Source organism: Mobula birostris, chromosome 1, assembly GCF_030028105.1.
Source record: "Mobula birostris isolate sMobBir1 chromosome 1, sMobBir1.hap1, whole genome shotgun sequence".
NCBI lineage: Eukaryota > Metazoa > Chordata > Chondrichthyes > Myliobatiformes > Myliobatidae > Mobula > Mobula birostris.
Window position 1 is genome coordinate 84,557,378 of NC_092370.1, and position 19,254 is coordinate 84,576,631.

Here is a 19,254-nt window from a genome sequence, read left to right on the forward strand (position 1 = left end):
CTGATCCCATTTACCAGCCCTTGGTCCTGCGACGAAAATATTCTGTTTTTAGATGCTCCTTAAAAGTTGTGAGGATATCTGCCTCCACCTACCTCCTCCAACCGCTCTCCCCGCAAGACAAGCAGTAATATCAAGCATTAAAGTCCTCTGCAGAGTAAGTCTTCCTATTAAATAAACATCAAAATATAATAACTACATCTGCATGAATTATAATTCATGCAGAAGTTTCAGAGAATAAAGGGTTTTATTTCTTTAAGAAGTGCTGTGTTTAAGTTGATGACCTTTGACATTCATAAAATAAAATATTACAGATGCTGGAAATCTGATATAAAAACAAAAAAATAGAATGGTACAGCACAGGAACAGGCCCCCTTCCTGAAATGAAAAAGCCCAAAATCTTTGAATTTTCTGGAAAATTCATCAGCCTGAAACTTTTACCCTGTTCCTCTCTTTACAAATGCCTCCTGGCTTGCCATTTCCAGCATTCTCTATTTTAATTAAAAATTGCATCATTATTTTCCCTCCTGGTCTGATGCCTTTGAGAATTTTTCGAAGTGACAGCTATTCAGATAGATGACATCACAGCTGTTTATTGGGTTAATTTATCGGGTTATTATTATTGTCACATGAACCAAGATACAGTGAAAAGATTGCCTTGCATACTTTTCACACAGATCAAATCACTACACAATGCATTGAAGTAGTACAAAGTAAAACAACAACGTAGGAAAATGTGCAACAGCTAGAGAGAAAGACAGGGGAGGTAAACTGTAAGATGCAAGATCATATTAAAGTAGACCGTGAAGTCTAAAGTTCACTTGATCGTACGAGAGAACCATTCAATAATCCTATAACAGTGGGGTAGAAACTCTCCGAGAGCCTAGTCGTATGCACTTTTAGGTATTTGTATCTTCTGCTGGATGGGAGGCGGGAGAAGAGTCTGGGGCAGGTGGAGACTTTGATTATGCTGGCTGCTTTACTGAGGCAGTGAAAAGTGTAGACATAAAGGGGATTCTATGGTTTCTTTGAAATGATTCATGATAGCAACATTTATAAGCACAGGGGAAATTCTTGCTATGTGATTGCTAGATCTAAATGCACAGCCTTCATTAAAATCAGTCCAAGATCCATTGACTTGCTGCTGACTGTAAATTCTGTATAATGTCAACATAGATGCGTGTCAAAGTCCTAGACTAGTTTCCTGGATACCTCAGCCTTTGAGGTGCTTAAGATTTCATGATAAACATTTCAGGTTATAATTGGATGATTTGATACAGTGTTTGGATGTGGGTTTATTGACGGAAAGGCAGGGTCAGACTGCCATCGGCAATATGAGTTATATATAGATTTATAGACAATCTGGAAATCAGCCAGTGTGCTGTGCTGTAACTGATAAACCAGTGAGCAACAAAAGAGATAGTAACTATATGCGACAGTGCTGAAAATTAACGTGTAATCTGTCATCTAAAAACTTGTTAACTTGTTATAGACTTCATCGCTGCAGTGAGAAAAAATCTGATATTCCAAAAGCAAAACAGATGGTAAAGCACAAACATCTGTGTCTTTGACCATGACAATGTCAAGCTTCAATTCCTCTGGACATGCCCAACTTAAAACTTCCCAGACAAACTTAGTCCTAGCCACAGATCACTTGACAGCCAAAGGGAAAGGTGGTGGACTTGGCCAAATATAACACCAACACATCCCTCCCCACATCAACAGTATCTACAGGAGGCAATGCATCAAGAAGGCAACATCTATCTTCAAAGATAATCACCCATCTGGGCTATGCCATTTTCTCACAGCTACCATTGGGCAGGAGGTACAGAAGCCTGAAGTCCTACACCAGCAAGTTCAGGAGGCAACAGGCACAACCTTGATCACTACAGTTTAGCAAAACAATCACTACTTTGATCGGTTTGCACTAAAATGGTCTTTTATGTTCTATTGTGCTCTTTCTTGTAATTTTGTGCATAATTTATGTTTTAATTATGAATGATTCTTGTGAATCACAAACAAGAGAAAATCTGCAGATGCTGGAAATCCAAGCAACACACATAAAATGCTGGAGGAACTCAGCAGGCCAGGCAGCATCTATGGAAAAACATACAGTCGATGTTTCGGCCTGAGACATCAACTGTACTTTTTTCCATAGTTACTGCTGGCCTGCTGAGTTCCTCCAGCATTCTGTGTGTGATTCTTGTGATTGCTGCTTATCTGACGCTAAGTGCCTATGATGTTTTTATTGTACCTGTGCATAGAGTACTCGTGCATATGAACATAAACTCAACTTTGAACTTGATCAAGACACATTGAAAACATGCCTCAAGAAAATAGATTTAGTTAAGAACTAAGGTGAACAAGCCACCAACCAGTCTCAATAGTGTTGTGACTTCTGTTCACAACACCTCCTTCAAACAGATCCATTTTGCCCTCAAAGAGGAATGGCATGAGTGAGAAGAGTAGGGAAAGAATCCACAGCTCCCACAGGACAGCATCTGCAATTCCTCCCTTTAAATCGGGTCTCAATGATTAGATTACTGAGTCACACTGGACCCACTGGTGGACAAAGATGGGGAATATTTGCATCTCAAGGGCTTGCTGCCAAATTCAGGAACTACATTACCCTCAGGGAGGAGGTACAGGACCCTGAAGACCTACACAATGATTCAGAAACAGCTTCTTCCCCTCTGTCATCATACTTCTGAATGATACATAGACCCATGAACATTACATTGTAAACATAGAACATAGAACAATACAGCCCAATCCAAGCCCTTTGGCCCACAATGTTGAGCCAATCTTTAAACCTTTTCAATCAAAACCTTCCCTCCATAACCCTCCAATTTCCTTTCATCCCAGTGTCTATGTAAGAGTCTCTTAAATGTCCCTAATGTGTCAGCTGTACCACCACCCCTAGCAGTGCATTCCACACATCCACCACTCTGTGTAAAAAAACATCTGACATCTCCCCTAAACATTCCTCCATTCACTTTAAAATATGCCTTCAAACATGTTCTAATATTAACCATTGCCGGCTTGGGGAAAAGGCACTGGCTGTCCACTTTGCCCACATCCTTTACAATCTAACACATGTTGATTAAGTTGCTTCTCGTTATCCTTTGCTCCAAAGAGAAAAGCCCTAGCTTGCTCTTTTTATTTCATTTTTGCACTATTTACATTTTTTGTAACTTATGTCTTTGCCCTGCACCACTGCCATTCAACAACAAATTTCATATCATAAGACAGTGAAAATAAAATCATAGACCATTTGGCCCATCAGTCAGATACCATAATATCATGGTGGATTTATTATCCCTCTCAACCCCATTCCCCTGTCTTCTCCCATAACCTTTGATGTCCTGACTAATCAAGAACCTATCAACCTCCACTTTAAATATCCCTCAATAGTTGGCCTGCACAGCTGTCTATGCAGTGAATTCCACAGATTCACCAACTTCAGGCCAAAGAAATTTCTCCTCATCTCTGTTCTAAATGGATATCCCTTTGTTCTGAGGCTGTTCCTATACTCCCCCACTGTAGGAAGCATCCACTCTGTCTAGGCCTTTCAATATTCAATCCGTTTCAATAAGATCCCCACCTCATTCTTCTAAGATCCAGCAAATACAGGCCCAGAGCCAGCAAACACTCCTCATACAAAAACTCCTTTATTCCCAATCATTCCCGTGAACCTCCTCTGAATCCTCTCCAATATCAGCACATCCTTTCTTAGATAAGGGACTCAAAACTGCTCATAATACGCCAAGTGCGATCTGACAATTGCCTTATAAAACCTCAGCATTATATCCTTGCTTTTGCATTCTAGTCTACCTGAAAGGATTGCTAACATCGCATTTGCCTTACTTACCACCAAATGAACCTGCAAATTAACCTTTAAGGAATCCTGCACGAGGACCCTTTTTGCACCTCTGATTTTTGAATTTTCTCCCCTTTTAAAAAATAGTCCTTTAATCCTTACCAAAATGCACGATCATGCACTTGCCTACACTATATTCCATCTGCCACTTTGTTGCCCATTATCCTAATCTGTCTAAGTCCTTCTGCATATACCCTGCTTCCTCAAGACTACCCGCCCCCGCCCCCCCACACCTATCATCATATCATCTGCACTCATGGTCACAAAGCCATCAATTCCTTCATTCAAATCATTGACATATAACGTGAAAAGAAGTGGTCCCACGACCCCTGCAGAACACCACAAGTCACGGGCAGCCAACCAGAAAAGGCCCCTCTATTCCCACTCTTTGTCTTCTGCCAGTCAGCCCACCTTCTATCCATCTTTCCTGTAATACTGTAGGCTCTTATCTTATTAAGCACCCTTATGTGCAACACCTTGTCAAAGGCCTTTTGAAAATCCAAGTAAACAACTTTCACTGACTCCCCTTTGTTTAATATGCCTGATATTTCCTCAATGAATTCCAATGGGTTTGTCAGGCAAAAATCCTCTTTAAATAAACCATGCCTATTTTGTCATGTGCCTTCAAGTACCCTGAAAGCCCATCCTTAATAATGGACTCCAACATTTTCCCAACTACTGAAGTCAGGCTAATAGGCCTATAATTTCCTTTCTTCTGCCTCCCTCCCTTCTTAAAAAGTGGAGTGACATTTGTAATCTTCCAGTCCTCTGAAACCATTCCTGAATCTAGTAACTCTTGAAAGATCATTACTAATGCCTCCATAATCTCTTCAGCTACCTCTTTCAGAACCCTGGGATGCAGTCCAAATGGTCCATGTGACTTATCAACCTTCAGACGTTTCAGCTCCCCAAGCACCTTTTCCTTAGTAATAGCAACAACACTCACTTCTGTCCCCTGACACTCTCGCATTCCTGGTATTCTGCCAGTGTCTTCCACAGTGAAGGCTGATGCAAAATACTTATTAAGTTCACCCACCATTTCCTTTGTTACCCATTGCAAATTCAATATCATTTTCCAGCTGCTCAATATCCACTCGCATCTCTCTTTTATTCTTTATATATATGAAAAAACCTTTTGTATCCTCTTTTATATTATTGGCTAGCTTCCTTTCATATTTCATCCTTAAAAAATCTGGTTCTGCTTTTCAATCTCAGTTCACTCTCTAAAGGCATTCATTTTAATCAAAAAAACTTTTGTACTTGCATTTCAGTGAAGTATGGCCGTTTGAACAGACTTACCTTCTGAAGAGTTATGATCCCTTCCTGAGTCTCCCTGTCAGTGGCAATCTGAAGGACGGAGTATCCATCACCATCAATGATTTTATATTCCATCTCAGCATTTGGGCCAATGTCATCATCGAGAGCTTTTATTTTGGCCACAGTGGAAGTCACAGGTAAAGACTCAGGCACGTTGTATTGATAAAACCCTGTGGGAAGACAGTTCGAACCATCATTCTCTTAAACACACTCTGCAGTACACCCTTGTGCTACTTGATCAACTTTTCGAAGACCTTTAAAGGGCTCTTTTGTCTTTCTTGTGATTAGGCTTGATCCGTGGCCAAATTCACTATTTCTCTCATAAAGTTTTGTTAAAAAGAAACATCCAGTCTTTGATTTAAAATTAGCAGATGATACAGTACTGGCCACTGCCTGTGGAATGGAGGAATGTTCCCTCGGTTCACTCCTGAAACTCGGGCTCTACTATTATTCCCAACAACATTCATCTCTGCCCTTTGGGATCCCTTAATAATTCTGTAAACTTCTGAGAAGGCCTGCAAAGAGAAGGGGGAAGAGCTCAAAGCTTGGTGCCAGGTAAATAACCTCTTCCTCAATGTCAACAAGATAAGGAAGATGGTTATCAAATTTAGGTGAACTCACACCACTCACAATCCTCTTTTCATCCTTAGCACAGCAGTGAAAACTGAGCAGTTTCAAACTCCTCAGAGTGTACATCTCACATAAACTCTCATGGTCCTAGAATACATCCTACACAATCAAGAAAGCTCACCAAAGTCCCTACTTTCTGAGTAGGCTGAAGAGAACAGGACAATGCAATCAATACTCACAATCTTCTACAGATGTGCAGAAGAGGGCATCCTAACATGCTGCATCACTGCATGGTACGAAAAATGCACTACTTGTGCCTCTCATTTACTCTTTATATTGTATATCTGAAAAATTTTTTTATATCCTCTTTAATATTATTGGCTAGCTTACCTTCATATTTCATCTTTTTCCTCCTTATGACTTTGTTAGCTGCTTCTGGTGGTTTTTAAAAGCTTCCCACCCTCAAACTTTCCACTAATTTTTGCTCCATTATATGCTTTTCTTTTATGTTGGTTTTGACTTCCCTTGTCAGCCACAGTCATGTTATCCTACTTTAGAGTACTTCTTTTCTGGGATGTATCTGTCCTGGATTTTCTGAGTTGCTCCTAGAAACTACAGAGACATTGCTGCTCTGCCATCATCCCAGCTCCTCTCTCATGCCTGTGGAATTCCCTTTATTCCACTGTAATACTGATACATCTGACTTTAGCCTCACCCTCTCCATTTGCAGGGTGAATTATATCATGTTATGATCACTGTCTCCTAAGGGTTCCTTCACCTTAAGCTTCTTAATCAAATCCAGTTCATTTCACAACACCCAATCCAGAATAGTTGATCCCCTAATGGGCTCAACCAAAGCTGCTCTGAAAAGCCATCTTATAGGCATTCTACAAATTCTCTCTCGGGGGATCCAAAATCAGCACCAACCTTTTTTTCTTGATCTACCTGCATATTGAAATTCCCCATGACATACATAACAGTGCCTTTTTGACATACATTTTCTATCTCCCCCATTCACCCCCTCACCTCCTTACACTTACAACTTCATCCCTCTGCCATCAACCCTTCCCTTCACACACACTCTCCCCATACCTCCTATTAATCCCGACTCCCCCCTATCCTGAATACCTTCCCCCACCCTCCCACGCTATTCCCATACCCTCATACAGACTTTCTAGCCACACACAACTTCCCCACTCCTCACACTCCCTACTCCCACTCTGTACCATTAACCCCCATTCTACACTCTCTATACCCTCCCACAAACCCTCCCTCACCCTCCCCACCCAAAATTCAAAGTTAAAAGTAAATTTATTATCGAAGTACAAATATATCATCATGTACTACCCTGAGATCCATTTGCGGGCATGCGCAGTAAATACAAAGGAACACAATATAATCATTGAAAAACTGCACACGACAAAGATGGACAAATAACCAACGTGCAAAAAGCAGCAAATACTCCAAGTAAAAATAGAAACACAAAACACAAAATAATAACAATAAATAACTAAGTAATAAATATTGAGAACATGAGTTGTAGAGTCCTTGAAAGTGCGTCCATTATGTGTGGAATCATTTCGGTATTGTGGTGAGTGAAGTTATACCCGTTTGTTCAAGAGCCTGATGGTTGAGGGGTAATAACTGTTCCTGAATCTGGTGATGTGGATCCTGAGGCTCCTCTACCTCCTTTCTGATGGCAGCAGTGAGAAGAGAGCATGGCCTGGGTGGTGGGGGTCTTTGTTTTCCTGTGTCGGTGCTCCAGGGTAGATGTACTCAATGGTGAGGAGAGTTTTACCCATGTCAGACTTGGCTGCATCCAGTACTTTCTGTAGGCTTTTCTTTTCAAGAGCTTTGGTGTTTCCATACCAGGCCATCAATGCAACCAGTCAACATAATTTCCACTGCTATAGAAGTTTTAAATGACACTCCAAGTCTTCACAAGCTTTTAAGAAAGTAGAGGCACTGTGGTGCTTTCTTTGTAATGGCACCGATGCTCACCCCACCCCACCCTTTGAACACCTTCCCCTTACCATTCACTGCCTTCCTACAACCTCCACATGCTCTCGCAACTCTCCTCCACACCCTTCTCCCCCTCCCCACAACCTCCACATACACTTGTACCCCCCTCCACACCTGTTAAACACTCTCTCACTCACCCTGAACCCCCACCCACGCCACCGACTGCCTCTCCACAACCCCTATCAAACAGCCTCCCATGAGACGTGAAGACCATGAAACTGTCCAGACTGTGAATCCTCATTCACTGACTCACCCTCACCCCTCCACTCATCCACTCACCCTCTTGCCACTCCCTCCACACCACTCCCCAAGCTCTCCACGCCACTTCCCCACACCCACCCGACACACCCACATCCCCTCCTCACTCCCACCCCTACCCCATACCCATACTGTTCTCATCATGTCCCCACTTGCTCTCTTCAACAGCCCCTCACCATCTCCACAGTCTTCTAACAGTGACAGCACATAGCACTGTTCCATCCACCATGATTTTGACACCACGAGTCAAGAATGGTTACAGCAGAGGTCAATGTCATTGAGTTGTTCAGAGATTCATAGGCGGCATGTTTAGGAGAGCTAGCTGTGTCTGCTCCCATCACCTTTTCTTTGTACTGCTGAAGCTCAACGATTTAGCCTTTATCTGTAGTCTATAATCTACGTTTGTAGGAGTCAATTATGTAATGCGGTGACCAGATCTGTACACTACTCAAGTTGTAACCTGATTAGAGTTGTCTTCACTTTTCCCACAACTCTAACAAGTTTACTTCTGAAATTTAATCCAATTTATTTTGCAAAGTTACTTTAGAATCTATTTCAACTTATTTTTTTTAGGCAAGACTTCTGGAATAGCAACCCACAGTGTGAAAAAAATTCATCACCTTCAGTTGCTTTTGTGTCAATTACTTTAAATCTATCTATGTGGTTACATTACATTCTTGACAGTAAAAATTGTATCTCCTTATTTATTCTATTAAACCTCTTCCAATTTTTAAACTTTCTCTGCTCATAACTCTATACAAGTCCTTGATGTCCTTCCAAAAGTAATCAGAAATGGATGTAGTTTTCCTATTGTGGTCTAATGAGTTATTTTTTAATGCAATTTGAAGATAACTTCCCTGCTTTTGTATTTGTGCTTCTATTTATAAACCCAAAGATCCCATATGGCTTACTCTTTCAACAAATGCTGCCATTTTAAAGATTTGTGCAGAAGTGCACTAAAATCCCTCCAATCCAACGCACCTTTCAGATGGTGTCATTAACTACCACATTGTGCTCTACCTCCTGCCAAAGTGCATCAGCTAATATTTCTCTCTCTACTAAACTTCATCAGCTATTTGTATGCACTTTGGAAAAGACGTTTCCACTGTACACACAGATTTCATATTTGCCATGATTAACAGATGTGCTTTAGCTTATGACTAGTGACTCTTTTTCCATTCTTTCAGCACCCCCATCCTTTTGGTTTAATATCCATCCATTGGGGTAAACCACATTGCAGGTACTGACAATGCATCATCAAATGCTCTACTCACCCCAACAGGAAAGGAATCTTTATTTCTGGATGCCTCCTAACTGTTGTTACTATCCCTAGCTTCAACATCTCTTCTGTCATTGCACCCTCGTGTATAAGACAAGAAACTAATATGTGTATGGAAGATTATTCCTGATACCAAATGGTCTTTGAAAAATTTTATCCCTCAGATCCCTTTTAAATCTCCCTTCTCTCACTCTAATGCTATATGTTCTAGTTTTGGACACTCCTAACAAGGGAAACAGACACTCATGATATACCCTATCTATGTCTTTCATAATTTTACATGTCTCCACCAGATCACCTCTCAGCCTCCTTCACTCCAGGTGACTGAGACTGGTGACTGGAGATGAGGAGGAAGTAGATTTCCGATGCAATGGAGGCACAGTTGGATGCAGTGGATACTCCAGGTCCAATCAAAAGAACACTTATTCACCTTGTATGCCTTCCTTACAGTTGCAAGTCACTGCTGGATACTAAGAACATTAAGTACTGCAAGACTATCCCATCAGGGAGTTGCTCAATAGCAATAGTGCTGGATTTACTTGTACCGTTGCTGAGTTGCCACTTAGACTTGTTGCACACCATTGTGCTGAGACGATGTGTGATCCAACAGATGGAGCAAGTGATTGTTTTGGGTGTTTTTATTGTGACTGCAAGACCCCATTGGATACTGGTAACGTAGAATACAGCACGTCTGGCTTACTGGTTCATTGGCAAGATCTACAGTGTGGGAGCTGCAGTGCTTCAATTGTAGCGAGGATTACGCCTAGACTGTGGGGTCGCCTTGGATGCAGAAGTCTGTTGCGGTCACCCAGGGGAGGAGAGCCGAGGCAGTGTGGGCAAGTGCATGGACCTCTGCTGGGTGTGCTGGAATCCGTACTGGGTTGGATGCTGGCCCTCCTGTCAGGTCTGTCCTTTAGTATTCCTATGGTGCTGTCTTCCAATATTCATTCAGTGCTGATCTCAATGGAAGAACAAACTGGTCCAGGATAATCTACAGTCATGCCTCTCAGGGGCTTGGGCAGTGTTATTTTTTTCTTTGTAGCTGAATGTTTTTCTGAAATTGTAACCATATGTTCTATTTGTGTTATGTGCTATGTGCTGTTGGTAATATGTTTTGCACCTTGGCCCTGGAGAAAAGCTGTTTTGTTTAGCTAAATTCATGTATGGTTGCATGATAGTTAAAGTTGAACTTGAGCTAGAGAGTTAACCTCAACTATCTCTTTACTCATCCAAAAGAAAACAATCCTAGCTGGATAGTCTCACTCCATAACTATAATTCCCTTGAGCTTGTGAATGTCCTCTGCGCCCCTCCAAAGCAATCATGTCCTTTCTGTACACAGTATGTTCTAACCCATGATAAAGGTAAAAGTTTACTGTGTGAGCAAATTTGGAAGAGAAATTTGCTTTGCAGAATCACTGTATGAGAAAGTCGTCTGTATAATTCACTTTTATTCCTTTAACTCAAATTGCCTTTTACCAATAAAGCTCGACATGTTATACAGTTTCACCTTTGTAAATCAAAGTGACTTCATTTTAATTTTGAGTCTGTTTATTTTCCTTTTCTTTCTTTTACACCTTTATCTTTTCAATCAATATTCCCAACAGCATCTAAAATACACCAACGTGCCAATCAGAGAGGGAATGTTTTGTCAGCTCTGCTCCCACGTATTGGAATCAGACCGGGGCAGAACATGTGTTTTCATCCTGCTGTGAATCCAGGCCAAACTTCAGAGATTGCTGGGGTTATTTTAAATAATGAAGTGGGGTAGGGGAGAAGAAATTTAGGGACCCATAGAGGGCAACTATCCCACCCACTGAGAGCCAATGGAATGTGAGGGCATCAGCCTCCAGTTCCATAAGGTCATAAGGACTTGCAAACCTTGGTAGGTGGATGACACTGCTCTGACTGCAGCAGCAGCTGCTGCCTTTGAGACTTGCTGCTGTTTATTCCACTCTCCTCAGAGGCTCTCAGTTGGCCAAGAACTCAGGAAATTTGCTTGGCTGCTTTTGCACATGTTCTTATGCAGCTTCTGGTGGGAGAGGAGAGACAGAGGAAGTGTAAATGGGAGAGAGACTCCATGCATTCACATTCCTCCATCATATAGGCCCTGTCCAACGCTCTGTAAATTGTCCTTGTGCTGAGAACGGTGCGGTTGCTCCTCTCTCCATGCCACCATGCAACTTTCCTCAACTTTCAATTAAACAGCACCAAGAATCAGAATCAGAAGCAGGTTTAATATCACTGCCATATGTCGTGAAATGTGTTAACCTATTGTCAGCAGTACAATGCAATACAGGGAAAAAAATAAAAAACGATAAATCAATCAATTACTGTATATACATGTGTGTGTATATTAGCTAGTTGATTTAAAAATAGTGCGAAAAACAGAAAAAATGTGAGATAGTGTTCATGGGTATAATGTTCATTTGGAAATCAGATGGCTGAGGGGAAGAAGCTGCCCTTGAATTGTTGAGTGTGTGCCTTCGGCTTTTATACCTCCTTCCTGATGGTAACAATGAGAAAAGGGCATGTCCTGCACTCTTCTACCCACATCCTTGCCAGCCCATTAAAATTTCTCGAACATGCTCTTTCCCTAAGGTCATTAGCTATTGGTCTAAACCCGTTTTGAGAATTTCCAAACACATTGAATCACAAAGAATATACAGCACAAAAATCAAGCACTTGGTCTAGCCAGTCTACACTGGGAAAGTAGAAATCAATGTAAAACTGCAGATGCTGGACCTCTGAAATAAATAGCAGTAAATGCTGGAAACATTCAACAGTCAGGCAGCATTGGTTAAAAAAGAAAAGAGAATTAAAATAGTTTCATCCAAGGTTCTTCATGAGAACTGGGAACTTATTTTCTTTTCTTCTCTCCCTGATCTGCTGGGTGTTTTCAGAAATTTCTGTTTTTATTTCAGTACACAATGCAATAATGATTTACTTATGCCTTCCATATCTAACTCCATCTGTACTGCTGAGCTGGGAACATGATAGCATCCTTGAAAAACAGATCCTATATCCAGGATGACAATGATAAAAATTCCTCTTTGTCATTTTCTTGAATGACCAGTCCATAAAAATAAGTGATGCAGGAGCAAATTATACAGTTCCTCCAACTTGCTCCATCATTCAATGTTCATGACTGATACCTTGCCTCAGGTCAACATAATCAAAGACACCTCTCAACTCAGAAATTCTCTCTTCTCCTTACTCCCATAGGACAGAAGATACTAAAGTGTGAGGACACATACCACATGATTTGTGTTCCCAAGCTTCTACCCCGCTGTTTTAAGGATCTTGAATGAACCCTTTATACAATAAAGATGATCTCTTGATCTACCAGTCAAACTAGCCATGGCCTCTGCAACCTATTTATCTGCCTGCAATGCACTTTCTCTGTAACTATAACACTACATTCTGTTCAGAGGTCCTTCGGTGGCAAGTTTTGGAAAGCTCGTTGTGTCTGTTCCCATCACCTTTATTATTGCTTTCCCCTTTGTACTGCCTTAATGCACTTATATATGCAGAGCCATGAATGGACGATGAACCCATGTCCATTACCTCACTATTTTTCCCTATATTTCTTATTGTAATTCATAGTGTTTATTTATTATGTATCACATTGTACTGCTGCTGCAAAACAACACATTTCACTATTTTCTAAATTTGGCGATCAGATGTGTGAAGGGACTAAGGAGTCCTTGTGCAGGATTCCCTAAAAATTGACTTGTAGGTTGAGTTGGTGGTGGGGAAGGCTGATGCCATATTGCAAGGATGTAATGTTGAAGCATTGGTCAGACCACACTCGGGGTATTGTGAGCAGCTTTGGGCCCCTAATCCGGGAAGAGATGTGCTGGCAATAGAGAGGATCCAGAGGAAGTTCATGGGAATGTTTCCGGGAATGAACGGGTTAACATGCGGGGAGTGCTTAATAGCTCTTGGTATGTGCTCACTGGTGTTTGGAGGAATGAAGCAGGATCTCATTGAAGCCTATCAAATATTGAAAGGCCTGGACAGAGCAGATGAGGAGAGGATGTTTTCTATAGTGGTTGAGTCTAGAACCAGAGGGCACAGTCTCATTACTATCATTAAGGAGGAAGTACAGGAGCCTGAAGATGCGCACTGAACATTTTTGTAATAGCTTCTTCCCCCTTTCCATCAAACTTCTGAAAAGTCCATAATCCCATAAACACCAACTCACTATTCCTCTTTGCACTATTTAATTATTATATTTCTTATTGTAACTTATACTTTGTTATATCTTGCGCAGCACTGCTGCCACAAAACAACAAATTTTACAACATAAACAAAAGAAGTTCTGCAGATGCTGGAAATCCACAGCAACACATACAAAATGCTGGAGGAACTCAGCAAGTCAGGCAGCATCTATGGAAATGAGCAAGTAATCGATGTTTCAGACAAAGACCCTTCTTTAGGATTGGAAATGAAGAAGGAATATGCCAGAATAAAAAAAGCTGGGGAGAGGGGAAGGAGGGTAGCTAGAAGGTAATCGGTCCAGCCAGGTGGGTGGAAAAGGGAAGGAATCTGATAGGAGAATGGACCATAGGAGAAAAGGAAAGAGGAGGGGCATCAGATGGAGATTATAGGCAGATGAGAAAAGGTAAGAGGCTAGAGAGGGGAATAAAAAGAAGAGGGGAGGGGAAGGGAAACATTTTTTTACTGGAAGGAGAAATCGATATTTATGCCATCAGGTTGAAGACTACCCAGATGCTCCTCCACCCTAAGCGTAGCTTCATCATGGTACAAGAGGAGGCCATGGACCAACAGAATTTGAATTAAAACGTTTGGCTTTTGGGAAGTTCCATTTTTGGCGGATGAAGCAGAGGTGCTTGACAAAGCAATCCCCCAGTTTACGACGGGTCTCACCACTGTAGAGGAGGCCACAATGGGATCACCAAATACAATAGATGATCCCAGCAGATATGCAGGTGAAGTGTTGCCTTGCCTTGAATCGAGGCGAGGGAGAAGGTGCCTGGGGAGGTGTAGCACTTTGGTTGCTTGTAGGGATAGGTGCCGGGAGGGAGATTAGTGGGGAGAGATGAAGGGACAAAGGAATCAGGAATGGAGCAAATCTTGTGGAAAGTGGAGAGAGGGAGGAAGGTAAAGAAATGTTTGGTGGTAGGATCTCCTTGGAGATGGCAGAGGATGCAAGTCTCATGGGTGGTAGGAAGGACAAGAGGAACTGTAAAGGCAGCAGGAAGGCAGGGTGAGCACAGATAGGGAAGTGGAGGAGATGCGGGTGAGGGCAGCAGCAATGGTGAAGGATATGTTTCACAACATAATGTAAGTGATAATAAACTTGATGCTGATTCTGATTCTATGTGAGGAAACCTTTGACTTTTTGGGTCAAATACCTTGAAGCTGAGTCCTGCTGCTGGGTTTTAACCCAAAACGTCAACAATTCATTTCCTTTCACAGTTGCTGCTCGACCCGCTGTTCCTCAGCAAATTGCCTCTGGTCTCAGATTTCAGCATTTTCAGGTTCTTGTGTCACCATCCATGTCAGAGCCTCCTGCTTGATGGTCACTCCATCCTCGACTCTCAATAAGCATCCCCTCCACAATCGGGATACAGAGACTGATGTGTGTACCATCTGTAAACTGCTCCAATAGCTCCTTCCAAAGTCCTGACCTTCACCAGGAAGAAGACAGGAGTATTAAGGATATGGGAAAACCTGCCCCTCTAAGTTCCTACCCCCATGAATGAGTCTTATGCCATCCTGATGGAAATATAATGCTGTTTCTTCATCCTCACTTGCTAAGTATACCCGCAAAAAAAGAATCTCAGGGTTGTTTGTGGTGACGTGTATGTACTCTGATAATAAATTTGACTTTGAACTTTGAATCTGGTCTAAATCATGCTTGGCACAGACGATGAGGGCCATATGGTCTGATTCTGTGCTGGATAGTTCTAAATCCTGGAGCATTTTTTGGAAATGCCTTCACCTAAAGGACCGCAGTGGCTCAAGAAGGCACCTCAACACCATCTTCCCAAGGGCAATTGTGGATGGATAATAAATGCTTGTCTTGTCAATGACATCCAGCTCATCAAAATAAAAATAGAGAAAAGATGCGGAAATTAAACATCTGGATTACTTTATACCTTCTAATAGGTTGAGCTATGTGAAGCTGTTTCACTTAGTGTCAGCAAAACCTTTGATGTGAAATAACAAGTTTGCAACAATACCATATTGATGGCAGCTCATAATTAACATCCTAACAAAGACAGCAGGAGGTCATCTGACTTGTTGAGAATCAAAGCTACTGCTTTGCCTCTTTGGAGGATTCTGTATCACTTATTTCTCAGGGATTGAATCAATAGCACTCTTGAAGTTGGTTATTAGCAAGGAAATCAAATTTGTAGCATCATAGAGCAATATAACAGAAATACAGGCCCTTCAGTCCAATGAGTCTACGCTTACCACGGCGCCACCCTAACAGGTTACAATTCCCTACATTCGGTCCATACCTCTCCAAGCTCTGCCCCTCCATGTACCTATCCATGCATCTTAAGTTAGATTGTTATACCTGCCTCAGTCATTACCTCTAGCAGCTCATTCATATATTCACCACCCTCTGCTTGAGAAAGTTATCCCTCAGGCCCCTTTTAAATCTTTACCCTCTCATTCTAAACCTATGCACTCTAATTTTGGGCTATGCTACACTGGGGAGACGTTACGATCCACCTCATCTGTGCCTCTCATAATTTATAATACTTCTATTATGACACCTCTCCTCTCCTACGTTCCACGGAATGAAGACCTGGCCTAGCCAACCTTTCCCTGTAATTCAGATGTTCTAGCTCTGGCAACATCCACTTACATTGACTCAGTATTATTTTTAGTTCAACCATGCCCTTTCTCGAACAGATCAACCAAAACTGTACACACCACTTCAAGGTTATGAAAGGTTTCTATGGTAGCATTGTGGTTAATTTATCTTACAGCAATTCAGAATCATTCCATTGAAAAGAAGCTTAAATGCCTCTAACAGCCATGGCACCATCAGGATATTATAAAAGCCCACTAAAGCTACTGAAAGGAAATATGGAAACAACAGGAATTCTGCAGATGCTGGAAATTCAAGCAACACACATCAAAGTTGCTGGTGAACGCAGCAGGCCAAGCAGCATCTCTAGGAAGAGGTACAGTCGACGTTTCAGGCCGAGACCCTTCGTCAGGATTAACTGAAGGAAGAGTGAGTAAGGGATTTGAAAGTTGGAGGGGGAGGGGGAGGGGGAGATCCAAAATGACAGGAGAAGACAGGAGGGGGAGGGATGGAGCCAAGAGCTGGACAGGTGATAGGCAAAAGGGGATACGAGAGGATCATGGGACAGGAGGTCCGGGAAGAAAGGACAAGGGGGGGGGGCCCAGAGGATGGGCAAGATGTATATTCAGAGGGACAGAGGGAGAAAAAGGAGAGTGAGAGAAAGAATGTGTGCATAAAAATAAGTAACAGATGGGGTACGAGGGGGAGGTGGGGCATTAGCGGAAGTTAGAGAAGTTGATGTTCATGCCATCAGGTTGGAGGCTACCCAGACGGAATATAAGGTGTTGTTCATCCAACCTGACTGTGGTTTCATCTTTACAGTAGAGGAGGCCGTGGATAGACATGTCAGAATGGGAATGGGATGTGGAATTAAAATGTGTGGCCACTGGGAGATCCTGCTTGCTCTGGCGGACAGAGCGTAGATGTTCAGCAAAGCAGTCTCCCAGTCTGTGTCGGGTCTCGCCAATATATAGCAGGCCACATTGGGAGCACCGGACGCAGTATATCACCCCAGTCGACTCACAGGTGAAGTGTTGCCTCACCTGGAAGGACTGTTTGGGGCCCTGAATGGTGGTAAGGGAGGAAGTGTAAGGGCATGTGTAGCACTTGTTCCGCTTACACGGATAAGTGCCAGGAGGGAGATCAGTGGGGAGGGATGGGGGGGGACGAATGGACAAGGGAGTTGTGTAGGGAGCGATCCCTGCGGAATGCAGAGAGGGGGGGAGGGAAAGATGTGCTTAGTAGTGGGATCCCGTTGGAGGTGGCAGAAATAACGGAGAATAATATGTTGGACCCGGAGGCTGGTGGGGTGGTAGGTGAGGACCAGGGGAACCCTATTCCTAGTGGGGTGGTGGGAGGATGGAGTGAGAGCAGATGTATGTGAAATGGGGGAGATGCATTTAAGAGCAGAGTTGATAGTGGAGGAAGGGAAGCCCCTTTCTTTAAAAAAGGAAGACATCTCCCTTGTCCTAGAATGAAAAGCCTCATCCTGAGAGCAGATGCAGCGGAGACGGAGGAATTGTGAGAAGGGGATGGCGTTTTTGCAAGAGGCAGGGTGAGAAGGAAATATGGTGTCGTTATCTGCCCAGCTGAAAATGTGACAGCATATTCAGAACAAGGCAATTAGAATAACTCTGCTCCACAGTAGTTTTTAAACCCACATTTTGAGAAAAATTGAGTAAGGATAACAAAAATTGCAGGATTTACCAGAAAGGAATGAAGTTCAAAAAAATGGCTGCTTGCAATCACTGAGAGGAATTGCCTGAACAAGCTCTGAGATTATGCCATAAACCATTAACTTTTTCTACACTTTTGCTAATTTTGGTTTGTATCAGCAGAGCTTGATAATGATCAGAAGCCAGGACTCATTTTAGTTCCAACCTATGTCATATATTATATCCATATGTGATGGAATGCAAGCCAAGTTTCTACTACCATTAGCCTTCCATTCTGCAGATGCTTGTATATGTATGTGTAGAGACGTGCTGTACATATAAATCAGAATAATAATACATTCATTTGTGTTACTTCACAGGGAGGAGACCTTTTGATTAATATAACCACTACCAATCCATCCAAATGAAGATAGGGTTGTGGGTCTCAGAATGGCATGAACATTAAATTATCCAGAAAGCATGTGCCCCCATGGATCTACGTGTTTGATGCTCGGTTGCTAAAACAGTCTTGCAAACTCCATACTAATTTTATTGAGTAGCTCATAAACTGTAAGAGGTTTATGGATTGTCATAGAGACTTAAAGAATTATAGAACATAGGGAAACAGCCTTCAGCTCATTCCTTCATGCTGATCAAGATGTCCTTTTGATCAGGGCAAGGTTTTTGCAGAGGTGCCTGGAACAGGGTAATGGTGGAATAGATATGATTTTGACATGTAAAGTCTATTCTCCCCTCCCCTAATTGCCAATCACCCCTTCTCACCTGGATCTACCTATTGCCTGGTAGCTCATGCTACACACCTTCCTCTCAGCTTTCCATACCGATATCTTTTCCCCAAGGTTGTAATATCTACTACTAGAAGGAATGCAATTAAAGTGAGAGAGGGGAATGGCAAAGGAGAGTTGTTGGCATTTTTGTTTCGCAGAGTGGTGGGTGCCTGGAATATTCTGCCGGGGAGGTGGAGCAAGTAACGATGACAGAGGTGTTAAAGAAGCTCCTAGATGGGTATGTGAATATGCAGGAATGCAGGAATATGGACATTGTGTAGGCAGATGGGATTAGTTTAACTAGGCAGTTAATTACCCATTTAATTAGGTCAACACAACATTGTGGTCTGAAGGGCCAGTTTCTGTGCTATACTGTTCTAAATTCTATGTTGTTCAGAAGTGCATTGGCACATTTTATCTTAATAAAGGTCATAAACAAATGCAGGTTAGGATTGTCTTTTTTCAATTGTCTGTTGAAAGGTAATAAATCCCAAAAAATGTCTTTCCATTTCCATATTCATGACACAGGCTTTTGTTGAGAGCAAGTACTTCCATTGTGAGTTTTATAAAGTTCCTCTTTAAGGAGCCAAATCAACATAAATTTCGGAACAGCCTGTTTTCAAAGTGACAAACGATTCCACTTTTTAAACAAGCCCTCATCCCAACAAACCTCGACCCAGTTACTAAACCAGACTGT

The 19,254-nt window shown here is 42.2% G+C and overlaps 1 protein-coding gene across 2 annotated transcripts in view; it reads right to left on the reverse strand.

Moving 5' to 3' along the window:
- Window positions 1–19,254, reverse strand: part of cdh7a (cadherin 7a) — a 227,043-nt gene that overhangs the window by 64,892 nt on the left and 142,897 nt on the right. For both annotated transcript variants that reach the window (XM_072258284.1, XM_072258275.1), the window contains exon 6: window positions 5,177–5,364. In XM_072258284.1, the coding sequence (XP_072114385.1) occupies window positions 5,177–5,364 (188 nt within the window). The remainder of the gene's footprint in view (window positions 1–5,176; window positions 5,365–19,254) is intronic.